Source organism: Desmodus rotundus, chromosome 6 (assembly GCF_022682495.2).
Source record: "Desmodus rotundus isolate HL8 chromosome 6, HLdesRot8A.1, whole genome shotgun sequence".
Taxonomy (NCBI): Eukaryota; Metazoa; Chordata; class Mammalia; order Chiroptera; family Phyllostomidae; genus Desmodus; species Desmodus rotundus.
This window is the reverse complement of record NC_071392.1, coordinates 80264561-80291086: the sequence shown is the minus strand read 5'-3', so window position 1 is coordinate 80291086 and position 26526 is coordinate 80264561. Positions and strand designations below refer to the sequence as shown.

The window sequence follows — 26526 nt, the reverse complement described above, 5'->3', positions numbered from 1 at the left end:
TGTGTGTGTGTGTGTGTGTGTACACGCACTACTGGCATCTAGTGGGTAGAGACGAGGAATGCTGTTAAACATCCTGCAATGCATAGAATGGCTCCTACAACAGATAGTTAATTGTACGGTCCAAAATGTCGACAGTGCCAAGGTTAATAAATCCTGCTGTTTGTATAGCAAGGAATGGAATTAACAGAAGTCCTAGAAGCTGAGACAAAGTCGGCTCAGAGACAGTGAGCAGGTGGAGGAGGTGATTCCAGGTGTGCTGGACAGAGCTGAGCTATTTTGATGGTGTAAGGGGTTCATTTCCTTTCTCTCGTCCTTTCTTTGTGCCCAGACTTGGCACAGCAATAGTGGAGAAAACAGTGAAGAAAACTTTTCTTCTTCTAGGGCACTTGGAATAGCAGTCCTATTTTGAGCCGAACATGTCAGTCTACTTTCCTGTGATACTTGCAGCCTCTCTGTAAGTTTATAGAGAGGCTGCAAGTATCCATGCTCTGTGGCTCCCAAAAAGTCTAGAGCGCATGACTGTTCTTTGGCAAGACTGCGAGCGTTACAAACTAGCGAACTTATTTCCCACGCTATCTTACAGTTCACCTGGGGGGAGGCCTATCTCAGTTTCTCACTGTTTCTGTATTATGTGCCATATGTGAATTTCTTTGGCTGACAGACCCTTGCCTGATTTCATTAGTCTAAATTAAGAGAAACAATTCTCATTTTTAAAAATAGACTTTATTTTTTAGAGCCCTTTTATGTTCACAGCAAAATTGAGTGGAAATTTAGAGAGACTTCCCATATAGCCCCGGCCCACGAACCAATGTCTTTCGACTTTATTGTGATACTAATTTTCAAACAAAGTTTATACAAATGCAGTGTTAATTCTGTTAATGCAAATTAAGGGTTTCTTAGTTCCAGTTCTAAGTGTAAAGCAGAAGTAAGGAGAAAATCGGTCTCGGTGAGTTGTGGGTGTTTTCTTCTTCCCTACTCAGTCGGGGGGAGAGGGGCTCAGATCATCTGCATAGCTTCGCACTCGCTTCAGCCACCTAGTTCAAGACTGTTCGTCCTCTTCAAAATGTGCCCGCATAGTTAGACATCATCTTTGTGTATCGGGGATTTTCTTTCCCTCCTAGGAGGCTTTCCTAGTTTTCTAAAGTTCAGTCTGACATTGTGACTGTTTTAAACGTCAAGTGCACCATAGCCACCAAACCTGCCTGTGATTGAGGGTATTCTGGGACCTTGTCAGTGTGACCTTGTTAATGTCTCATGCCGCTGGAGCCGGGGGGATATTGGTGATTGTGTTGTTGATTAGAATTGCCCCCCAGCCCCCTCCAAAGTCCAGTTTGTGCCTTCAGCCAAAATATGTCTCTTTCCTGCTAATCATGGCTAATGGACATACTATAATGGTGCTCTTTCTTTTTTGCTTTTCTTTTAAATCATGGGTTTCATAGGCCCCTGGGTTTTCCCTTAAATAGTTGGCCCACTAGAAAGTCTATTAATAAGTTATGCAATAGAGAGAGAGTTGATGTTATTAAAAAAAACAACTCAGTGTGGGTTCAAGTCTTCACTGTACAAGTTCTTGACCTTGGGCAGATTATTCGGGAGTCTGTTCCTTTATCATTAAATGCAAATTCCGCCCCCCCCCCCAGCCGTTCTGCCTACCTAGGACCAAGGGAAATCACTGACTGTGAGCGGCCGTTGTAGGCTGCCCCGCAGCAGGAGCGTGTGCAGTGGGTGCAGATGGAGGGGGAGCTTTAGGACACTGCACTGGTTGTGGAACGAAGTGGGTGGAGAGAATTTATTTTCCCTCCTGCTGACTTGTCTGCATTGTGTAGGTTGCCTTTCTTCACCTTAGTAAATTCAGAGATGTCTCCTGTTGGGTTTGGTTGTAGTTTTTTGTCTTTTTGTAAATAAGGTTGATACAGGGTTAAATGATTCACTTGCCGAAACGTGACATAATTTGGCATAGATCAGTGATTGGTGCCAAACACAATTCTGAAGTCAGCAAATAGCATAGATGTGGCCTGTTACAGTGTCATCATTATCATCATCATCGTTGTCGTCATCGTCGTCGTCATCATCATCATCATCATCAGTAGTTACTAATCAATTCTGTGGAACCAGAAAAAAAATGTTCCAGGCTCTTCTAAAAACCCCAGGTGGTGGTTTGACCTACGTTCCTATTCTCAAACAGCAACTGCTCTAAGCAGTAGTTATACTGTGCCCTTTGCTCCCAACCAGGTAGCTACACTGTGAGGATTCTGGATGGTGGTGGATCGTTAGTCACAGCTGACAAAAGGCCGTTTTACATTGGTAGTGTCCTCTCACTGTCTGATGCTATTCACTGGTAGACCCAGAGAACTGTGGGGCTTAGGGCCAGTGTCTTCAGTGATCGGTAGAACTGTGGGAGCAGGGGAGGCACACTGTGCTGGAAATCGCTCCATCTGAAAGGAAGCTTGGCCCCTGCCTCTTCGGCCTTCGTGACTAATGGAAAAATACTCTTCGAATTCAAAAGCCTAGTCATTTTGCTTTTTCCTCTGAAATGCATTAACAATTTTATAATCAAGAAGAACTTAATTATTTTTCTATTGACTTATGTTTGTTCCTCATAAAATGACTTTTCTTCCTTTTTGACGGGCTCAGAATAAGCTCCTCTGTGGAGCTCTGCAGGCTTGCTTTAATCTATGCAGGTAGAATAAGTCAGCGCAGCTGGCTAAGTGCCTCCCAAACCAACCTCACAATATAGCTGGAACTAAGCCGTGCTCTGCAGCACTGAGTCTTTAAACTGGACGATCGGTTTGCAAACGCCAGATGGCGAACAGGCCATGAGGACAAGAAGCTCCCTCTCCTGGCCCTTGAGCAAGTTTTTCTTCACGTGTTTCAGGGGCCCTGAGCTCCCCAGCAAAATCCTCACCAAGTTTATCTTGCTAGGACAACTCATTTTAAATGCTCGATAAAGAAAGAGTAATTCTTCTCCCGCTTAACCACTAAAGAACAACCTCTGTTTCTAACGTCAGCTTTTTATTTTGTTTTTTTTTTATCTTCCATTTTTTTTCTGTTGGTAAATCTCCCAGACAACAGCAGTTCTGTAGAGAGTTTAAATATGAAGGAATGGCAGGACGGGCTAAGGGCGCTTCTGCCCAACATTAACATCAACTTTGGTGGACTGCCCAATTCTTCCTCCCCCTCCAACGCCAACCACAGTGCCCCACCGTCCAACACTGCCACCACCGACAGCCTGAGTTGGGACAGCCCTGGCAGCTGGACAGACCCAGCCATCATCACAGGTAACTCTCTCCCTCCTTCAGCTCCACTGACTGCCATCGGTTTGGTTGATCGCACAGATTAAACTAAAACAGAAGGCTCCTCACCGCCATAAGCTTCCTCGCGCAAAGCGGCAAGTGTGGGTGGCTTGTTGCACTGGCAGGGGCGCGGTCTCGCTTGGCTCTGTCGGCCTGGTTGTGTAACAAGGCGTTGGGCGCCTCGGTCGCTTCCTTGGGTGTAAGTAGGTGCTAACGTCTGCAGCATGTGTGTGTGTTCTAGGTCTCCGAGCACAGTAGGGATCTGACTTGCCCTTTTAGAGGAAGGAACATACTCCACTCGTAAAAATAAAGCTCTCTATTATAAGGCTGTCTTGTTACTGGGTTCCTATCAGAGGAGAAGCACGATGGGGAAATAACGCCATGCAATTCTGGGGACGCACTTCTGCAGCTCTGCCTCGGTGACAGTGGGGGGCAGTGTGTAGTAGAAGCGGAGGCACGGGTTCCTGTGACAATAAATCGTGGTCGCCGTGGGCGAGGGATAAAAGCAACGTAAGATTAAGAAGGTCTTACGTGGAAGGAGTTAAACGTTGTGATTTCTTCTGTTCTTTTGGGTAAACTAATCACCTTAACTTTTGTTTGTTTGTTTGGCAAATTTCTTTCTCTTTCTGCACAAACTCACCGTGGCCCCTCTTGTTTTCTTGTCTCTCCTCAGGTGTTCCCGCCTCTTCAGGAAACAGTTTAGACTCCCTTCAAGATGACAATCCTCCACACTGGCTCAAGTCCCTCCAGGCCCTCACAGAGGTGGACGGCCCCAGCGCCGCTCCCTCGCAAGCCCACCACAGCGCCCCCTTCAGCACACAGATCCCTCTGCACAGAGCCAGTTGGAACCCCTACCCTCCTCCTTCAAACCCCTCCAGCTTCCACTCCCCACCCCCAGGCTTCCAGACGGCCTTCAGACCCCCCAGCAAAACCCCCACAGATTTACTACAGAGTTCAACACTGGACCGCCATTAGGGAAAGAGGAGAAACCGTCAGACCGCGCAGGAGTTGTCCCTCCCTGTTTGTTGTCTCCCTCTCGCCCGCCCACCGCCCCCTTCTCATCTCTTTCGTTCTGAAGAATCCACTTCCCGATCAATTGGTTTTCTCCCTGTCCCCAGATGCAATGCGATCACAGGGTCATGACCATCTTTTCTTTTCTTTTTTTAAATTGTAAAAGTTTCTGTTGATCAGCATTTGTGTGACACTGTTGAATGTTTCCTAAAAATGCCTTTTTAAGGAAGGGAAAAAAAAAATCAAAGGGCAGTCTCGGTACTTAGAAAATTACTGTTTGTCTGTCGCGCATAATAATGACATAATCTGCTTAGCAGAAAATGACGATTAATCTATAGGAAAGGTCAAGTAAACGCATTAGCAACTGCAGAAGTTTGAAACCCAGGTAACTGCCGTGAGGTCGCTCATGATGAGGGAAGGCGGTGGCCCCCGGCTCCCATCTCGAATTCGGCTTACCACTATCGCAGGGAAAATGCTTTTATCATTTAAATTTCAGTTTTAATTCCTTTCGCAAGTTGACAGAGAGCACTTGATTCTGTCGTTGAGCAAAAGAATCTATTGGAAGTTGATGGAAAGACAAACTGACCTGTAGCAGTAACTGACCAATTGCTAAGAGTTTATTTACAAAGAGGGGAGAAATGACTTTTTTTTTTTTTTAAGGAGAAAAAAGTTTTTGGCTTTAGATGGAAAGTAAACTCAAAACCCAAATGTTTTCAAGAAAAAAAGTATTCACAGATTTAATAGCTATACATAATGTTCCTAAGAGCTGAAATGTAGGTGATTTCTTCAGTCTTTCTCATCTGTCAGAGTCTTTTTTTCGTTGACCGTCCATCCACCTGCGAGGGCCCCCTGAGATGGCACTGCTCTGGGGCCCGCCACCGCCGCCACCACCGTCAGCAGCGAATCTCTGACCTCCCTGCCTGCAGCTTTTACTTAACCCTGTAGTTTCCGGACACTTGTGCAGTATTGAAAAGACAGGAGAAAAGAAAACAGAAGCCTGGTGATAACCTGACTCTAAAATTAAAAACCAGAAAATGTACCTCTTTCTTCAGAATTAAAACTAAAATCTTAAATAAAACAAAACTTGATGATGACCCTTAGGCTGTTCTGGTTTTTTGTTTTCCCATTTCATTGCACGTGAGTTCCAACCGTCTTGCGATGCAGTCATCAGGTGCTTCCGTGGATTGTACACGGTCAGCAACAGGCAGGGTGGTGTAGAAGAAGAAATTAGGAAAAAAATAGCGCTCTATTGTCAGTCGCCACCGTTTGGAAGTTCGGATTAGTCCTTTCCAGCGGCTCTCTGTGGGCCACACCCCTCGTGCTGTTGTGGAAGCCCCGTGCCAGGAAGGGCGCGTGGGTGGCCCATGTGCCGAGATGGGGGCCGTCTTGGGGAGGTCTGGCGGGAGCAGCCCGCGTGCACGAGGTCGGGAAACACCGATGTCACGACCCGCCGTGGAATCTTCCACGGCCAGCCCTCTGGGGAGATAGTCACACCGCGCATGCCAGAAGAGGGTAGAGGACAGACACGGAATGTCCCCACCGGGTCCCTGGGGTCTGTGTGGTCTGTGAGTCCTGGCTTGGGTTCCATTCAGGAGTCCGAAGCTGCAGTTCGCCCGTTCTCAGCCACGTGCATGAAGGGACTCTAGGACGCATGAAGCAGATCTTCTGAATCTCGCATTCCGCGCTTTAGGGTTGACTTCCTTCTTACCCTTACGTTGTACTTTGATTTTCCACCAACCTCCTGCCCCAAAACCATCCCCCCCCCAAAAAAAACAATAAGCAGTTTTAACACAGTTTTTGAAAACATACACAGGATAGTCTGAAACATCACCACAAACAGATACTGACTGGGTGTCTGGTGAACTGGTTTTTTCCCTTTTCTAATTTACCGAAATGTTACTGTGACGGGGGAGAGAGGACCACAGGCTTTAGGTTCTGTCTGTGGACTTCGCTTCGGTCTCCTCAATGTTCACACTGCAGATGATGGGCCAGCGCGTACATAATAACCAGGATGCAGCCAATTGGAATCGAGGCTGGCGGGGGGCTTGCATATCCCTGAGAGACAGGTGTATCATCAATTAAAAAGTGTTGCTTCGTCTGTAAAAGGAGGGAAATTCTACCTTGCAGGGCTATGCTGTCATTGTACGTTCAATGAGTCATACAGAAAGATTATTTTAAAGGATAATAAAACAGTAAAAACTGGCGTGCCTACCATCCAAGTTAAAAATCGAGCCAGCTGCCCTGGCTGGTGTGGCTCAGTTGATTGGAGCGTTGACCCATAAACCAAAAGGTTGTGGGTTCAATTCCTGGTCAGGGCACATGCCTGGGTTGTGGGTTAGAGTAGGGGAGTGTACGAGAGGCAATGTTCCTCTCTTGCGTCAATGTTTCTCTTGCTCTCTCCCTCCCTTCCTCTCTCTAAAATCTACACGTGTCCTCAGGTGAGGATTAACAAAATAAACAGTAAAATAAAAACTGAACCTGCCATATCTAAAGAAAGACCCCTTACCTGTTCTTCTCCAATCTACTTTTCTTTCCTCGCCACCCTCAGATAACCATTATCCTGGTTTCTGTGTTAACCTTTCTTTTCTTTAGTTTTGCCATGTACTTCCCTGAATAATACATTACGTTTTAGAAAGCTGAGCAGTAAACCAAAACCCAGCTGTGCCAGAAAAGGGCAGGGTTGCCCCGATTGTGTCAGGGCTTTAGGAGAAGTTTGGCGTTACCTTCTCTGATAATTCGTAAAAGACAGTCTAGGGGGAGACGATGTTCAGGCTCATGAGTGAATCCTGCAGACAGTGTCCGGCACAGCTGGGGCATCCTACAGGGCCGTCGCGTGAGTCTGGCCCTGCAGGGTGACAGAGAGAGGGTGTGATTTCTCACCAAGCTTCCCGCCGGTTCTCCGGAGGACTGGGTTGGTTTAAAATGTGCCAGCTGGTCAGTTCACCAGGGCATGAAGAGGAGAACAGATCTGTTTCATTAGGTCTGGTCAAAATCAGACGAGTGCAGGAAAGAACCGGTACCAGGCCGAGTTGGGCAGTCTGTTGGTACGATACAATGGCAGTGAGGATCTTGGTACCAACAGCCCTCAATGTCTGTCTCTTGGGTCGCAAGACTCGGGTCTGGTGCACAGCTGTCGTTCCTAGTATTTCTTTTATCTCTTTCCTTTCTTGTGCCTTCCCTCACACCCCCGTCATATCCCTATATGCCATATCCTAGTCTTTTTTTTAATGTATTCTTTAGTTCTGTTGAAGTGACATCCCCCAGTAACTGGAGAAAAGTGTGTGGGTGATACATATTTTAGTAATTGGCACATCTGAAAATACTCTGTCTCCCTTGACAGTTTGGTGGATACTGGAATCTAAACTGTAGATTTTTTTTTTTCCTTTAGAATTTTGAAGGCATTATTCTGTTGTCTTTTTCCAGTATTTCTGTTTTAAAAAAAATCCAAAGCCGCTCTGAACCTTTATGTGTAGTCTCTTTTTTTCCCTCCCTCTCTGAAGCTTGTCAGAATTGTCTTGTGCTCTGAAACTCCACAATGATGTTCTTTGGTGTAGGTCTGTTTTAATTCATTGGGCTGGACACACAGTAGGCTTTAGAAATCTGGCAACTCATGTTCTTAAGTTCTGGGAAATTTTCTTGACTTGTTTCGGTGGCGAATTCTTACAATTATTTTTTCTGCCTTCTACCTTTCTAAAAATCCCAGGATTCAGGTGCCATACCTTCTGAACTTCTGTTTTTTATTCTCTGTCTTTTGCTCTTCTTTCTAGGAAGTTTTAGCTCAACTTTACTGTTGATACTTTCATTCTCCTGGTGGTGGTTCTGTTTCTCCAAGTTGCTTTTAGCTGATGGTGTGCTTTGATCTCTATCTTCCATGCGAGAGACTTCTCAGGTGCCTGGCGACCCTGAGTTATCCATCCGTGAGCAAGACTGAAACGCTGCAGAAAGTCCTGGAAGCATGAAGGCTTGCCACGTTTGAATTCACTGTGGGAGACCTGGGTGGGCTCTGTGTCGGGGAACTCCAGCTGTCAACGTCTTCAATCCTTTCCTTTGGGGCTGTTCAGATTCCAAAGAGACGAGCCTTACAATGGTTGGCCCAGAGGGTAAGAGTCCGACTGCCGGAGCTGTATTGGTGGTGTCTGTGTTCATTATGCATATATTTATTTAATCCCTGTGTTGAGTTCTTTCCTCTCTAGAGATTAAGTCTCCAAATATCAACCCACTTGGGATAAATGTGGTTACTCTTATCTTGTGGGGTTGGGGAATGAATCTAGGGAACTAGCCTCTTTTTTTAAGTATTTTTTATTGATTATGCTATTACAGTTTTCCCAATTTTTTCCCCTTTATCCCCCCTCCATCCTGCCCCAACCCTCCAGCGTTCCCCCCACCCCCTTAGTTCTGTCCATGGGTTGTACATATAAGTTCTTTGAGTCCTCTGTTTGCTATACCATTTTTTATCTCCCCCTGTCTATTTTATGCCTACTAATTATGCTTATTCTTCCCTGTACCTTTCCCCCCCTATTCCCCCCTTCCCCCTCCCCACTGAAATCCCTCTGTGTGATGTCCATTTCTCTGATTCTGTTCCTGTTCTGGTTGTTTGCTTAATTTTTGTTTTCATTGTTTTTCTTTTCTTTTAGGTTCATTTGTTGATAGTTGTGAGTTTGTTGTCATTTTACTGTTCATATTTTTGATCTTCTTTTTCTTAGATAAGTCCCTTTAACATTTCATATAATAATAATGACTTGGTGATAATGAACTCCTTTAACTTGACCTTATCTGGGAAGCACTTTATCTGCTTTTCCATTCTAAATGAAAGCTTTGCTGGATACAGTAATCTTGGATGTAGGTCCTTGCCTTTCATGACTTTGAATACTTCTTTCCAGCTCCTTCTTTCCTGCAAGGTTTCTTTTGAGAAATTAGCTAATAGTCTTATGGGAACTCCTTTGTAGGTAACTCTCTCCTTTCCTCTTGCTTCTTTTAGGATTCTCTCCTTATCTTCAGTCTTGGGTGACTTAATGATGCTGTCTCTTGGTGTGCTCCTCTTTGAGTCCAACTTCTTTGGGACTCTCTGGGCTTCCTGGACTTCCTGGAAATCTATTTCCTTTGCCAGATTGGGGAAGTTTTCCTTCATTATTTGTTCAAATAAGTTTTCAATTTCTTGCTGTTGTTCTTCTCCTTCTAGTACCTCTATAATTCGGGTATTGGAACATTTCAGGTTGTCCCAGAGGTTTGTAAAACTCTCTTCACTTTTTTAAATTCTTGTTTCTTCATTCTGTTCTGGTTGGATGTTTATTTTTTCCTTTTGTTACAAATCGTTACTTTGAGTCCTGGTTTCCTTCCTGTCGCTGTTGGCTTCCTGAATATTTTTCTTTATTTCATTCTGGGTATCTTTCATTTGCTTTTTCATTTTTCAGCCAAGCTCAATCAGACCTGTGATCATGTTGATTATCAGGGCTTTAAATTCCCCATCAGATAAGTTGGCGATCTCCTCGTCGCTTAGTTTTCTTTCCGAGGTTTTGCTCTGTTCTTTCATTTGGGCTATATTTCTTTGTTTGGGCGCCTGATAGGTTGTAAGGGGGCGAGGCCTCAGGTGTTCACCCAGGCTGGGGGGACCCTCCTGGCTGCACTGCCTGTGGGGTGGGGGAGGGGCCAGAGAGGGAACAAGGCAGCTCGCCCGCTGGACTCTGGCACGCTTTTCAGTGGACTCTTGTGTGAGACTGGGAGCTTCTCCTACCGCGGCAACCACCGTAGTCCACAGTGAGCTCTGAGTCTCAGTTTCCCCTTAAGTCAGCTCCACCTATGCAGCCCCCCTCCGCCTCCCCACAGCCAGCCCCCACCACCCTGTCTACCGCCTGACCGGTCTGGTTGTTCTGGTTGATTTTTCTTTAATTCCATGGTTGTCAGAGTTCCATGCAGTTTGATTTTCTGGCACTTCTGGTTGTTTATTGATTTTCATTGGTTGTTACCCTCCTTTTGGTTGTGCAAGGAAGTGAAGGGTTTCTACCTACACCCCCATCTTGGCTGGAACTCTGGGAACTAGCCTCTTAAAATGTCTTTCTCACTCATCCTTATTTCAGCCCTACCCTGCACTTCTTCTCTGTAGTTCTAGGGGCACCTGGCACAGTCGGCGTCTGTGCGGGTGAGGACTGCGTGGTGTAAAATGGGTTGGGTCTCAGCTTCTCAGGTCAGCCCAATGAGTTCACGCAACCCTCTGCTTGCCAGGCCGCCGTGTTTGTTCTCGTCTCCTTTCATGCTCTCCCTGTCTTCTTTCTTTATTCTAATTTTAGTAGACCTGGAGGAAGAAATAAAATTAAGTATGTAGGTTTAATTGACCATCTTAGTCCTGACTTGTGCTCTGATTTGACAAGCTAATGGGCCGTAAGGTAGAGGGAGCTTCTTGCTATTGAACAGCGAACACGAGCCGCCAGGTGGCGCATTTCTGGGCTCGAATGGCACCTGCCCTGTGGTTGCAATGAAGTGGTTGCTCCCTCTTAACATCCTCTTTTCCAGTGAAGCTCTTTTGATTTCCAATCAGTAGTTTGTTTTCCCAAGGCTCATCATACAGGAGAGTATTTTAATGGTTAAAACTTTAGTCTGGATGTTAAAGGCAAGTGTTACTTGCCTTTTATCACGCAATTTGGTGGGAGGGTTGTGCGTTCAGTTGGATGTTGGGCATTTTCTAGGCTACACGGCATTAGAACCATTCTAGAAATTGCAGAGGAGGAAAAACTATTCTACCCTTAACTGTACAGGAATTGTATTTTGCAAATGGGTAGTAAGTGTCAACAATGTATTGATATTTCCACAAGGTTTATGCTATGATAACCAACATAGAACTGAATGCTGTTAGTTCTGTCCAAAGCCATTTGTCTGAACTTGAGGACCTGGCATCCGCTGCATGTTATTTAAATTTTCTATCAAATCTCATACCAACATCATTCGATTCAAGGTCCTGATTGTACTTACAGCGTGTAAACTTTGGAAAGTCCGACAGCTCATGTGCCTGAAACATAAAATTGAGACATACCCTGTGTCAGAGGCAGCTGTTTCTGTCCAAGTGGGAGATGACCGAGGTCATTAACACGAACTCTTTTAAAAAACCAAATACTTATTTTGTTATAAAAGTCAGTACTCATTCTTTGTGCTTAACACGTCATTAATTTAGTCCAGACTTAGGCTTCAGACACCCAGGCCGGTTCCTACCAAGAGGAGCTGCCTTTGAAGATAACATTTGTAAAGTTGTTTCTCAACCAGTTGATTTCAAGACATCAGTAGATGTTAGAAGAATCCCTTTAAAGGGTAAAGTGATTATTTCTACTGGTGGTAACCCAAATTCTTTGGGGAAGAACATCAACATTGGCCCCGATGTCCAGGGAACACCTAATACGCACCACTCTGGAGAATATAATTGGCGTGTGGTTAATCTCTCAGGGGACCGAGCGCAATGGGCAGGTGTCTGTAAGTGACAGCGCACCTCCCCCACAGTGGCGGGAAGTTGGTGTCGAAGACCAACGGAAATTAATAGGCCAAGTAGAATTCGTGTGGTGTGGGGGGGGTGGGAGGAAGGGCTGGGAGATTTAAAAACTGTAAAGCTCATAATTTAATTAAGAGCATTTAAAGAAAAACAAATGATCTGTAGTTTCCTTATTTTCAGCTTGCAAAACTAAAATCATGTTTATGAAATGCCTGGCACATTACATATGGTCCAGAAGGCTTCCTTTTTTTGTTGTTTCAGCGGCCGGAATTCCTTGGCTGTTAGCTCCATAGTATGCAAAAGAAGACAAATAGGCCCCAAGAGTCTGGGTTTCTGCCCTGGGTTTTACTGCAGAGAGGGAACTGACTGTTAGCTGTCCTCGGCTACGTCTACCCAGGACTCTCTGCCTTACTCCCCTTCTGTCTCAGAGCTCCACGTGCTTTGCCGGCCTTCTCGTTCATACTCATAAAATGACTAAGATAGGGTATGTGATCTGCTACCCCCGATCTTAGCGAAATGGTACTGGCAGACAGGGTATGAAGAGATACGCATTGATCACGAGTCATAGAGCAGGTCAGAGGATGGTTGGGAAATAGAATCCTTGAGGACTTTTTTTTTTTTGACTATTTTGTGCTTGTCTTGAATTTTGTTTGGATTGAATTAGACGACCAAGTTAGCCAGTATTTTCTGGATTTTGTACAGATAGGGGTTAAAGCCAAGGTAATTGTCTTCAAATATGTAAGGACAGTTATGTAGGAGAGGAAACCGGATGAAGGACACAACTGGTACTAAGACATAAAAGAGAGGTTTGGGTTTAATTTGGTCTCACGTTTTCTCAAGCATTACTTGGGGCTGGGCTTTGCGGTAGGCGCTGGGGGGATCCCTGCTCTCCTACGCTGGGAAAGTTTCCGCGGTGGACTGTGAAACGGGAGTACATGTTAGTGTCAGAGTGCAGATGTCAGAGTCCTGAAAGCTTTGGATGGGCTGAGGCTTAGGTTGGGGGGTGCGGCGTTGGCGGGGGGCAGCCTGAGCGAAGGAAAACTTGGAGACTGCACAGAGCAGGGTTAGGGGCTGCGTTGCGGTTTGGAAGGAACCCGGGGCTTGTCTAGCTGGCTTGTGAGAGAGAAGGCCTGAGCTGGATGGGGGCTGCTGCTTTATAAATGAGCCGCTGATCATTTGTAAGCAGGAAAGAGAGGTGGGAAGACTGGGCTTTATAAATACAGGGTCCCGCAGAAGGAAGGCCTGCTTCAGGGTGGTTGATAGGCTAATAATGTGGGTGTAATAATTTATAGTTTTCACTTGAATACTTCACCTAAAATATCATGTGGTGCGCTTGAGTTACGGAATTACACGCTTCTGATTTTGTAATAAAAAGGGGGTGTTATTTGTGCCGGACCGTGTATACAGCCCTGGGCGGAAATGGGGAGGATGGGAGCGACACTGAGGTGGAGTTCTTTGGGTTCATGAAAGAACCCAAAGCATCTAAGGTCTGTCCTCAAAAGGGCTGTCAATGACCCCCTAAAATTGTCCGCAAAATATGGTGTGTGCATATATTGTGTCAAAACATAAAAAGTGCCCACGATGTAATAAAAGTCTAGCTACTCAACTAGAGAACTAGCCCAGATGAAGCTTGTCGGTTGGTAAGAGGATTAAGAAAGGAAGGAAGGGGAACAATTCAAGAGAGATTTCGGTCTTGAATTTTTCAAGTTACTGGATATAGTTAAAGATTAAGGAAAACAATTTCAGAACTTCCCTAGGTTTTGCCTCGATCCTCCACTACTAGACTGTAAGCTCTCTGAGAGCAGGGAACTCTTAACTGGTATATTCCCAGCCCTTAGCAAGGGGCCTGGCACATACCAGCCTCTCAGCAAATATTTCGCCCGAATGGGAGTGAAAGACAGGGTCCGGCACAAGTAACACCCTTTTATTACAAAGTCTTTTATTACAAAATCATAATCATGTCATTCTGTAACATAACAATATCACACTCTAGCACACCCTATGACATTTTAGGTGAAATGGTCAAATTAAAACTGTGAATTATTACACCCATATTATTACCCTACCAACCACACTCAAGCAAGCCTTACTTCTGCCAGACCCTGTATATACTAAGTGATTTTTGAGCCAAATAACTGTAATAAATAACTGTACGATGCTTAAAAGAACTTTGGGCTCATGAAAAGGAACTGGTTTAAAAGGAAGATGATTCTTATTTCTGGATTTGTTGAGTTTGGGGTTCCAGCAGGGCATCCAGTAGGCGGTGCCCGGGACATAGTTGGAAATTTGGGTGTAGAACTTAGGAGAAAGGCCAGAGGTAGAAATAATAGTTTGAGAGTCATCTGTACAGGGGAGAGGGGGAGGCAGAAATCTTGGGAGAAGTAGAGAGGAGCGCTCTGAACTGAAGGAGGACTAAGTGAATGGTGTCAGTGTGTGGCCATTTCCGGGCAGGAGTCATTCAAGGTGGTGTTCTGTATGAGCCACAGTTTTGTAGGGAGACAAGGCCTTCCCAACCACCGGAAGGGCTCAGAGAGGAAGGACAGGAGGACCTCTGCTGGCTCTCAGGAGACCTGGAAGCACAGGGGGCGTGGGAGAGAGCTCTCGGCTGCCCACAGCACCAGCGTGCTGTTCTGAGGGCTCCCTCCGGGAAGCAGCAATCACACCCTACGTTTGCCACCTGCCCAGACCTGCCACCTCTCACAGTGTGGCTGCTTCTCACCTGTGTGACTCAGCAGCAGCATCCAACCTGGGATCCAGATGGAAGGAACCTGAGCACCGTGAGGCAGAGGACAGGAAGCAGGGAGTGGGGCTCCCCCCTCATGATGTTCTCATGATGACTTGTCAATGCACGAGCTAGCCCCTGGGGTTTGGAGCGTCTGCCGTGGGTCACATCACTTCCCTGTCCAAACTCCAGCCCCCGCCCAATCCATATTTGCATAATGAAAGCTAATGTTTTGCTGGTGTGGCCTGCAGTCCCCTCCCCCCTAACAGACAGAATGGTATTCTCTATTTCAGGGGACTGCACACCTCTGTTCTCTCAGCCTGGGAGTGCACGCCACTCCCGTCCTTTCATTGGCCATCTGGTCTTTGGAGCTCTCTCTCACACTCTCAGGCAGACCTAGGTGGTCCTGCCTCCCCTGTACCTTCTACATGCCTTCATTGATGGAGGGAAGTTTCTTAACTTCTACACATACCCAGGGTTTAGCATACTGCCTGACGTTCAGTGTGAATGAATGAAACAAGGAAGGAAGGAAGCTGTGGGTGGTGGGCTACTATTACATTTGCTTGGCTAGACAGCAGGAAGGATCTTCAAGGGATTGCTTTTGATCCAGCGCTGCTACTGGAAGCCAGTGGCAGAAGGCTGCAGAACGAAGATTGACCAGGAATTAAAGAATTGAAGATAATGTGCTGCAAAGAATTTTGATATGGGGACCACGACAACACGATCTGGGAACCAAGTGAGAGGAGAGGAAGCCTTTTCCCCCCGCGAAGGAGGTCATAAGCCTGTTAGAAGTCAGAGGAGACAAAATTATTTGAAAACGTAAATTGGAACAAGAAAGCCAAACAAATTGTCATCAAGAGCACACGTGGAGGTTTCCTCATGGGAAGAGGGATACTTTTCTCTCTGAGACAAGAGCAGATAAAAGGGCCTTGAGAAGAGGAGAAATGTTAAGGGAACCCATAAACTCAGTATACAGAGGGGGCCAGAGGCAGAATCGAGGTTTGGATGGAGCTTGAGAACATCTGCAAGGTTCTACTACCACTTTGGGGAATGAAGCAGGAAGGTAGAAGAATGGCTAAAAGGAGCGGGAAGCAAGCAGCAAGAGCCGAGTTGAGGTTAACAGATATCTGAAATGGACTCAATCACAGTACTGTAATGTTGCCCCAAATGATCAGCAGTCTTAGAGCAAAAGAAAGGAGAGGAGGTGGAGCAGTCCTGGAGCTTTTCTAGACCTGGCAGAAAATCCGGGGGCTGAGGCTCTGTATGAGCAAAGGCATCAAATTGCTCACCCTAACATTTGGGCCCACAGAAGGCCAACAGTAGGGGGCGCTCTTAAGCTATGCTACCGTCTACTGGGACAGATCTTGGTGCCCATGAACTTGTACACGTAAACTACACAGCCTGTTCTCATGGGACAGAGCCACTCAGAGGAATACCACGCCCTCTAAGAAGCTGGACCTCCTCAATGATCCCTGCAGTTTCTTCGGAAAGTCAAGATTTTAGGATTATTTTGGGATTACTGCAGTTATCAATAGCTAGAATTTTAAGTGTAAAATTTAACAGAAGGTACACAGAATTTTTTAATAAAATTCACAATAGCCAAATTCTATGCATTGATTTTCTTCCAGGGATATCTATATTTTCTTGTTAACAATATCCACATCCCTTTTTCCCCCACTCAACACTCACTGTGCCCGGAGGTAGCAGGCTGCCATTTGCTTTAGGGGTGCAGTTGGGAGTGAAGCAGACTTGGCTCCCTCTTTCCTAGGACTCACGCTCGGGTGGGAGACGACCATGAACAAATAATCCAGCAGTGAATATACAGTCCCATCAAAAAGGCAGAAGACTATGCAATTAGTCTTGGGATGAGGAAAGCATTTGTAAGCAAAACACAAAATATAGTACCCAAAAGGAAAAATATTGATCGATGTACTAAACTTAAATTTAAGACTTTTGTAAAATAAAACACCATGAACGAAATTAGATCAACACAGACTGGGAGAAAATATTTCCAACTCATGTCGTAATAACCTTAAATAACCTCAAGATGCCCCGGCGGCGCCCGAGAGGCCCCTGATGGGAAACAGTGGAAGGTGCCCTGCTTCCTCTGTGTCCCTGGGGTACCGCGGTACCGCCCTCGACTGCGGTTTCTTCCTCTCCGCGCCAGGATCTCCGCACTCGTGTGGCTGCGAGGCTGAAATGAAATATTTGAAAACGAAATAAAGTACACTACAGACGCAAAGAATGATTGCCTCATAATTTGCTACAAAATAGTTTCTTCTCGTGAAATACTGCTGTCAAGCTCTAGGCTGGTGGCTTTGGAACTTGGAGAGTTGTCGATGATGTTTTTCAGAGGGAAGGTAGAAATAGCAAGTTAAACAATGAATGGGGCCCTGACCGGTGTGGCTCAGTGGGTTGGGTGTCATTACACAAAGCGAAGGTCGCCGCTGGTCCGATTCCTGATCAGGCCGCACGCCTGGGTTGCAGGTTTGGTACCCAGTCCGGGTACCTGTGAGAGGCAGCTGATCAGTGTTTCTCTCTCCCATCCACGTCTCTCTCCCTCTCCTTCTCCCTCCCTTCCCCTCTCTCTGATAATAAATAAAACCTTTTTAAAAAGAGAAATGAATGGGAAGTGAAGAAATGGAAGTAGTCAGTGGAGACTAATTTCTTTAAAATACAAGATTTTTCTTCTTTGAAAATTACACTCACTTCTTTGAAAATTCCGTGTTCACTCTTCTAGTGTTTTCAGTGAAAGCCCGATCTTACCCATCAGTGGTTGTCCCTGTCTTCACTGAAACCTCGTGTCTCTCACACCCTCAGCCCTTCTCCTTTGGTCTACATGTAGGTTCTTGAGCTAAAGAAAAGAGAAAAACACCAAACTGAATCTTCTTTCGTAATTTCCATGAGGGTGGAGACGGCTCCTGTGTGGGGAGAGGCATCCGCGGCCTCCATAGAGGGCCTCTTCAATGACACGACGATTTTCTCCTCTGCCCACAAGGCTGATTCGCCTGACTCTCAGTGAGGACTAAGATTCCGAGTCTCCAGTGGTCGTAGCACATATGGTTGACATGTGGTAAACTGAGTGTTCAAAACCTGGGTCCTGGCTCGTTTAACCTCTAACCTCCGTGTGATGTGGAGTGAGTGATTCTGCTTTTCCGGATCACAGTCTCCTCATCCGTCAAATGAGGGGGTTGGAGTAAGTGACTGTGAAAACTCATCTCTGGTCTAATACATTCCCACTTGTTACCTTTGTGACGGTGGCACCCATTTGCCAGATGATTGGCCAGGACCGGGGGTGCGGTGGATGAATGACGGGGGAGTATGACTGGACTACCGGTCCACACCGGGACTTGGTTTTTATGACTCACCGTCACTGTCACTTAGTCCTCTTGCTTGCGGGGCTCCAAGGCCGTGTGGCTTATTTGGCCTCTGGTGTCTTCAGTCCAATCTACTACACTCTTCTCCTAGGCTGGCTTCCTAGAGCCACGGTCTTGGTTGATGAATTCACGGAAGCTAGGAGCTGATCTGGTTGCTCCGGGGCAGGGGAGGTGGGAGGTGGATATGGGGCCAAAGAGTCCTAAAGAGCGAGGTGAGCTTCCCCTGGATGTGCCGTTCCTTTCCCGTGGGAGCCACGGCACCCGCAGCCAGGGCACGCGTGGAGACAGGCTGGCTAGGGGGCAGGTGGGTGCCTGGTACAGGCCTCTAAAAACAGCAGAGGTAGCGTGGCATTCCGAAGCAGCAACAGTGTCAGCAAGCTAATGGGGAAACCTGCCGGCAGTGACAAGAAAGCCGGCACATTCCCGATCCGACCCACGGCGAGCCTGTGGCGGGGCTGAGCCATAGCAGGGGGAGCAGCTTCGTGTCAGAGACTCGGGGACACCCACTTCTCGCTCCCCCCTCAGATGGCATTTCGGGGGAAACTGTGCAGGGGTTCCATGTTAGTGTCTGATGTCATAGCCGAGTTGCTTCATGCCTTTGTCTTCTAGTTTTTGTCTCAGTGCAGCCACCTGGTGTTTCATGTTGAATCCGGTCCTCGTAGGTGTGTCCTGCTCACTGTGCAGTGGCCTCGAGGTGTGCCGATGGCAGGGGAAAGGCTCGGGTGCGTGAGGCTGTGGTCAGGGCGTGGAGCTAGGAAAGGGAGGGAAAGGGAGGAAATGGGAGGAAATGGTGGGATGCTGACCTGTGGTCACCTGGTTCCTAAGCCAGCTTCTGCTGAGAGGAGGTGTAGACGTCTCCACTCCTGGGTCCAGTGCTCAAGCCCTGGGAGCAGGACAGCCATGTTTTCCTATGGGCCGTGGCCCTGCATGTCCAGCTGCCGGCTGCCAACTTCCCATCGGGTGTCCACTGTCCTTTCACACCCAGCATGCACGAAACCTGGTTCCATTTCCCCCCACCCTGTTCTCCCTCCCTCCCCTCTTGTAGACTCCATTTGTCAGCACTGGGCTGGGATGTGGGACAAGGTTGGGCTGGATTCTGGTCGCAGTCTCTCTCTTCGCTGGGTGTCTTTGGGCTGACTCCGGACCTTTGGGACACACCGGTGCAGCATGGTCTAGTGAGCTGCGTGCCAGTCACTCCCGGTCAGCACGTAGCGCAGTATTGAACCTGCACATTATGGTCAAGACTTCAGTTTTCATTGACCACAAGAGCACACTGTTCATGAATGCCCACCTTTCACCTTCGGTTACTGATTCTTTCTATCTGAGTCGCTGCTTAGCATCTGTCCCAGATGCTTTCCGCTTGTTCTTACAGATCCATCCACCTTTCACCCTTGTCCATTCTACGTTTAGACCTGGGAGGCCGAACTAATTGAGCCACATCAGCGTCCTGTGCCCTCTGGCTCGGTTGAGTGTGGCCCTTGGGAACTAGAGGGAGGTCAGATTGTGGGCCGAGACTTGGGTCACTTGGCTCCCCACCTGTGAGTCTCCTTGATTAGCTGTACCCCTCAACCAGAGGCCCGTGCATTTTTTAAATCATCCTTCTCAACAGGACTCTCTTGTCTTGGGTTCCAGCACCCCTTCCCTCACCTGTCCTTGGACCTGAGAGTGGAAATGGTTCATCCTCCGTTCCTGACCCTGGGTTACTACGTATCCATGGTGGCAGCCTTTTATTCCACGTCCGCCTGTGTGAAGGGGCCAATGTGTTGTGCCCCTGTTTGCTGGTGGGGTCCGACCAATGGAGCACTGGAGACCAGGCACGAGAGTGAGGACCGGGACAGGGGAACCGAGGACACCATTTCTGAGGCTCGCAGGTCCATCTGCTGATCGCTTGTCGGTAGAAGACAGACTGAGTAGCTGAGCTGCCCTGCCCATTATCACCCTTCGGCCTGGCTAGAGGTGCCCACTCCGCCCCTCCTCTGGGCAGGCCCTCTCTCTGTGGGCCACAGAGTCTGTGCGGCCAAGAAGGCCCATCAGCGTGGAATGAATGACATCCCAACTTCTCGACCACACAGTCATTCCAAGATCCTGGCCTCCTGGCCCAAATGGCCACCTGCAGAGCAGGTGCCAGGCTCTTCCCCAGGCACGTGGCCCAGGCCCAGCAGAAGAGTAGCCAAGGGCAGCTGCTCATAGGGGAGGGGTGGCCAGAGCTTGGATGTGTGGATGGGTGTCCACTCACAGGCACCCAGGGCTCTCACGTTGTGGGATGCAGCCAGGGACGAGGAAAGCAGGGGTGGGGGTCAGAGAATCCTAAACTCGAACCAGTGGCTGCTGGGGCTTCTGTGGGCGCACTCATCGGGTAGGGGGTAAGATGTGGGCATTCACGGTTTGTTAGCTTGATTTGTAACTGTTCTATAAGCAGATACATGGATGGAGGCCTCTGTTGGAACTTGTGCCCTAAGTCCTCAGGGCTGTGCTGTCCCACTTGCTCCTAGTCAATGGCAGGCAGCCCGTCCTCTTTCTGAAGATTTCTAGGGACAGAGAGTCAGCCAGTCCCTCAGGAGTCCCTGCTGTGAATGCAGCCTTCTGAGGACATTCTCTCCCTAAATTCACTTCCCTTAACAAACAAGATACGGAGAGTTGGTAAATCACGGGCAACTGGCCGTGGCCGTGAGGGTCCTGAAGTGGCGGCTGTCAGCTCTCAGGCCCTTCCATCCACTCCGGTCCAGCTTGCCCTTCTTCCCACCCCAGGATGTCAGCACCATGGACAGGACTCACAGCCAGGGCCTGGGGAGATGGGGTCTGTTCAGGATTCTGGGGTGAAGCAGAGGGCAGGCCGATTTCTGTCTCTAGGGAGAAGAGAGCTAGTGTGTGCGTCTCCGCTGGATGTCACTATCACACAAGGGCCTGGCAGGCTGCGAGGTGGTAACACAAAGAGGGCTCCTCCCCCTCCCCCACCTGGGGGACAGGGAAGGAATGACATGGGTCAGTCCAGGAAACGCTGGCTGGGAGCCCAAGCAGGTATCAGCCATCCTGTGCTGTTTGCCACGCAGCAACCTTGCTTGACCTGAGGGGTGAGGTGAGAGCGGGGGGAACTGTAATGGAACTCCCTGCTTGCAGCTGCTTCCTGCAGCCAGGCCTCGCCCCGCTGTGGTGTCTCCCTGCCATCCCAGCACATCTGAACTGGGAGAGGGCCTCGGTCCCCTGCCTCCCCCAGGCCCACCCTCCCACAGGGCTGCTGTGTGCTCCGTGTGCCCAGCCTTCGGGGCTTTGAAGCTCACAGGTGGGGGGGGGGGCTTACCTAGAGCAGCCCCTCAGCACCTTCTCCAGAAGGAAGCTCACCGTGGGGGTGGGGGGTCAGCAGGATGGTGGCATCACCAGGAGGGTGGCCGTACTGACGAGGAAGACTCACTGCTCGGGGAGCTCAGGACTTCCCGGGACCTAGATGACATGCAAAAGCTGAGGAGCGAAGCCCCTGGCGTGGCTCCTGCGCATCGGGGGTCTCAGCCTCTGAGGCTCCAGACTGCAGTCCTGGACCCCAGGGACAGGTCACCACTGTGATGCCTGTGAGCTGACATCCCACTCAGCACAAAAAATGGAACCCCAAGCCTAATGGGTGACCTGAGACTGTCTTGACAACGCAGGAGCTGAGAGGGCAGGGCAGCGGCCTGGGCACTGGGGTTTGCCTTTTTTAAAATTTTTAATTGATGAGAGAGAGAGAGATTTGTTGTTCCACTTATGTCTGCATTCACTGCTTGATTCTCATACGTTCCCTGACCTGGGATCGAACCCACGACCTTGGCACATCGGGGTGATGCTCCAACCAACTGAGCTCCTCAGCCAGGGCAGCACTGCGGTTCTTTGGAGTGACTTGGTGGGACTGTGGGAAGTAAGAGAGCGAAGGCCAAAAAGAACAATCCCCCAATACTGCAGAAAACACGTTTCCGGGCAGAAACCCCCCAGGGGCATGTATGGGGGACCCTCCCGATGATAGCACAGGCACTCGGGGCAGCGCCCCCCCACCCCCCATCCCCAAGTCTGAGTACAGGTCTGTTTCACCCTCCTCGGCCAGGCCCCCATCCAGGGCAGCTACTCCCACCCCATGCCAGGAAACAGTTATGGAAGAAAGAGTGTTGTCAAGTGTAAAATCAACGAACATGCCGTCCACTGAGGACGGTGATGCGGCTTCGCCCCACGGAACCATCCTGTGAATGGCACCGGGAGCCACTGCAGCACAAGCATTCAACCTCTCCAGAGACTTCAGCACCCCCATCGCCTCCAGCGTTTGGATTTCACTCCCTCCCTGCCCTTCCTTCCCTCCCAGCAGAAGCGCAACCCGCCCCGCAGGACATTTCTCTGTGTTCCTTCCAGACATCATTCTTTCAGACGTGCGTCGACTCTTCTCGATGGGCTAGGTGCTCGATCTGCGTTTCCACAGTGGCCATGCGTCTGGGGCACATGTTTCAAGCTGAGGATTGGAGGCTTCGTGACCGTTCTAAGCGCTGGATAGTCATCATCTTTTAATACTCTGCTGCACCGAAACCACCTACTTGGGGTTCAGGGGATGATGGGGCTTCACTGAGGGAGGGACACCTAGTAAAGAATGGCGGTTGCCACTCCTGAGACAGGAGGGAAGAAGAGACCTGAGCTACAGCTCCACCGGGGGACTCTTACCGCAGTGGGCTTGTGCCCAGCCTGGGTCCCCGCTTGTGCCCAGGCTTCTGCTCACCACGTGATCGTTGAATGCCAAGACCGTGACTTCCAGTTCCCAAGGCTTCTGAGCCTCCACGTCTACTATAGAGTGTGCGATTTGAGTCTGAAATTGAACATGGCTGCCCCCAACACCTACAGCTTAATCTATCATTATGATGCCATTGAGTTCTACCTGTCCTTTTGACCTCTAGATGCTCCACCATTTCAAGTGTATCATTCTCTCCCCACCCCCACCCTCCAGACACACACCGAGAGCACCCACCAAAGAAGGTGTCCTAACCAATGAAGTCGCTTTACCAGGCTGTCTTGAAGAAGTGTGTTGACCTGGTGGCCCGGGGCTCTCAGCCCCGCCCTTACGAGTTCTGAGCCTACCCAAAACTTTCTTCAGTGTGTTCAGAAAACTCTCATTTACGTCCCCTGCGGCGGCTGCAGAGGTTTCAGATGGTGTCTCCAGGACATCAGACACAGGGCGCTGAAGGCCCAGACCCTAGCACTTTCCCAACCCGGGAAACAAAACAACACGACTGAAATAAGATAGTACCAGGGGGAGGGTGTGTGAAGTCGTGCTGGGCGAGTGTGAGTTTCCTGCACAGGAACTCTCGGTGAGTTCAGAGGGGAGGGCTCTGGCAACCTTACTTCTCAGGTGCCCTGAGCTGATTTCCCCCTCCCTCCACTCCCTCTCCCATCTGCGGGTTCAGAGCCGTGTACACCGTCCTTCACGAGCTTCCCCTCCACAAGCCTGAGACTGAGCCTCATGGTGCTGCTGCTTTAACACCGGCAGCTGGACCCTGGCCCCCCAGCCCTAAGGAGACCTCAGTAAGGACTGAACTTTGCCACTGTCTAGCTGGGTCCACAGACCAGAAGCCAAGTGACCAAGAAGCAGGTGGGTGAGTCAGGCCACAGGGACCCCGCCAAGCGCTTGGCTCCTTGCCTCCACTTTCCTCTGAGATCTCTGCAGGCAGCCTCTCCCCTCCGCCTCAGCTCCCGTGTCCGTTCACTTTTCTGGGAAGCTACAACGCTTATTTGGAAAGAATGACAGGGGAAGGTTTTATTCCACACTCTCACTTTTCTCTCCCAGAATTCTCCCCTTCCCCTTTCTTTCCACAGACCCTTTTGATAGAAGCAGGGACAACTGAGGTCCTTACCAAGGGGACAGTGGCAATGGTGGGTCCCGGGGTAACTGTTCTGGTGAGCATGGTGCTTGTGAGAAACTCAAGGCCTCTCCATCTAGCAGTGGAGGAACTGTATTTCCTTATTTTCTGTACCCTTTTTTCTTTTCCTCTTTTTTATTGTTTTAAAATGTGGTTTTCAATTAAAGTACACTTTGGTTATTTTGTATTAGTTTCATGTGTACAGCATGGTGGCCCAACACAGAAGGCAGGTTCTGAAGTCCACCTCTTTCTGGACAAAAGAGCTGGCCCAAGAGTGCAGAGCCACAAGTTCCTGACTAAGACGTGCCGAACACACTTGGGTAACCTGGTTAACTCCAACTGCTGTTCGTGCAATGCCGCCCGTGTGTACCCGACGCGGAGTGAGGTGGGGCGGTGGTGAGCCATGGGGCTCAAAGTGAGGTTTTTTGTTTTTTAAAGACTTCATTTATTTATTTTTAAAGAGAGGAGAAGGGAGGGAGAAAGAGAGGGAGAGAAACATTGATGTGTGAGAGAAACATCAATAGGTTGCCTTTTGTACACGCCTCCGCCAGGGACCGAACCCACCATGCAGGCTTGTGCCCTGACCAGGAATTGAACCAGTGACCTTTCGTTCTGTGGGATGACACCCAACCCACTGAGTCACACTACTGTGGGCAGGACACGTTTTAAAGAGGAGAATGACATGACTCAACTTATGTTTTAAGACTTCTGTGCATAAAATCATAAGGAAGCTGCTGTGGCATTGAAAGTGGAGCAACGAAGGTGGCTGAGATGAAGTTAGTATATTTGCTAGCATGAGAGGGAATTGCACACACACGGCAGGCGGGGAGGACTGAGTGTGGTGGGCCGTGCCCCGGCTCGGGCTCTGGTGGGCGTTGGTGTCACTCACTGAGCGGAGCAGAGCTGACGGAGCAGGCTCTCCTTCTGTCTGGACATTAATTTCTTCTAGAGTTCCCTCCAGCTCTCAAAACCTAGAGTTCTACTTCCCAGTAAGGACATTTCTCTGCAAGAAGGTGGAGGCAGAGAAGGGGGAAGGGGCGTTTATGTGCATGGGCCCTGAAGTCAGCCATTGAACCTCTGGCCAGGCTGGCGTTCAGCAGGGGATGGAGGACACGCGGGTCACGGTCAGAGCTGGGCAGGGCCTCACCTGGTGCGCTGCCCAGGAGAGGCATCGACAGTGTGTTGCACGACCCCCAGAGTGCCTCAGCCCTGTTCCAAGTGCCCGAAGGGAAGGCTGGGACTGCTTGCCAAAAAGCACAGGGTCCGGCGCAAGTAACGCCCCTGTTTCATTACAAAATCTTTCATTCAAAAATCATAAGCATGTGATTCTGTAAGACAACAATAGCACACTCAAGTAGACCCTGTGACATTTTAGGTGACATGTTCAAATTAAAACTATAAGTTATGACACCCATACTATTACCCTACCATCTGCACTCAAGCAGGCGTTACTTCGGCCAACCCCGTATTTAGGTCAAATTCCTACTGACCGGACTCTAGCGAAGGAAACACCAGAGGCCAAAACCACTATTCTCTTCTAATAAAGCCCATCACAGGGGAATTCCGCACATGGCGGATTGTCTTAGTCTGTTTGGGCTGCTAACTTAAAAAGCACTGCCGACTGGGTGGCTTGAACAACAAACATTTTTTCCGCATAGTTCTGGAGGTGGACAAGTCCAAGATCGGGGCCCTGGAAGACTGCGTCTGGTGAGGACCTGCTTCCCGGCTCACAGACGGCCGGTTTCTTGCTGTGTCCTCGTGTGGCAGACGGAGCGAGGGGCGGATCCTGGCCAGCAGATCCTGTGTTGTGGCGGCAATAGACAAGTACACGCGGACTACAGAAATCCTGTGGAGAAAAAGGGACTGCAGGCCGCTCTCTAAGTCAGAGAGAGGGCCCCGAGACCCCCGCCTGGGCAGGCTTTTACTGTTTTTCTCGGCACAGGACAGCAAGGATGGTCCCCAGTTACTATGCATGGGTTTGTTTGGGGTGGTTATCTTTTACAGACAACAAAGGAGAGGACGTTGATAAATACATCAAAGAAGGATATTTGCAAATGTAAAGGGAAAAGTGGTCGAACCGGTTGTACTCCTTACTTGGGAGGTTTAGCACAGACTTGAGGAAGTTAAAGACACTTCAGTAAACATTTGCTGCCTCAATTCAGGGTGAGGGAGTTTTAGCAAGAGCAAGCCTCATAGCATTCTAGGTACAATGCAGGCCTGATTTCCCACGGGAGAACCTATCCGTGGACGTGGGTCCTGCCCGCCAAACCTTGCTCCCCACTGGCTTTTCCGAGTAGGGGCTGGGCCACATTTCCCACGTGTGGAACGGTTCCCCATAGGTGAGGACCTGCTTCCTGGCTCACAGAGGGTCAGCTTGATAAGGGCACTCATTCCACTTCTGAGGGATCACCCCCAAATGCCATCACGTCGGGCTTTAGGGTTTCACATATGAATTTGGGGAGATGCAAACATTCAGTCTGTGGCACAGATTTTAGGTCTCTGGCCCTGGGCATCCCCACCCTCAGCCAGTTCACAAAGAGGAGCCAGTGTTCCTCCTGGATCGAGGAGGACATGTGGGAGCCTGGAGGGTCTGGCCCCCCAAAGCCCCACCCTCCGCTCCAAGCCTCAGTGACCAGCATGAGGACCTAGAGTGCTGTAAGGAAGAACCAGAATCGTGAAGACACCCAGCCAGCTGCGGGACCTGCTCCTGCTGAGAAGGGGCAGCTCGGGGCAGCTGTGAAGTTATGGCAACCTGTTTTCCTAATCGTGGTTATAGGAGAGAGGTGAATTTCAA

At 49.0% G+C, this 26526-nt stretch overlaps 2 protein-coding genes across 5 annotated transcripts in view; both read left to right on the top strand.

Moving 5' to 3' along the window:
- CNOT4 (CCR4-NOT transcription complex subunit 4) overlaps nucleotides 1-5511 on the top strand; it is a 138603-nt gene extending 133092 nt beyond the window's left edge. For 2 of the 4 annotated variants that reach the window (XM_024555000.4, XM_024554999.4), the window contains exon 11: nucleotides 3964-5509. In XM_024555000.4, coding sequence (XP_024410768.2) covers nucleotides 3964-4265 — 302 coding nt within the window. In that variant the 3' untranslated portion in view covers nucleotides 4266-5509. Of the gene's footprint in view, nucleotides 1-3062; nucleotides 3276-3963 lie in introns of all 4 variants that reach the window. The other 2 variants (XM_024554994.4, XM_024554997.4) reach the window with 2 other exon arrangements.
- A 17763-nt stretch (nucleotides 5512-23274) lies between these two features.
- The window catches only part of LOC112299847 (solute carrier family 23 member 1), a 44945-nt gene continuing 41693 nt past the window's right edge, over nucleotides 23275-26526 (top strand). The window contains exon 1 of the mRNA XM_045191101.3: nucleotides 23275-23464. The gene's annotated coding sequence lies outside the window, so the exon portion shown is untranslated. The remainder of the gene's footprint in view (nucleotides 23465-26526) is intronic.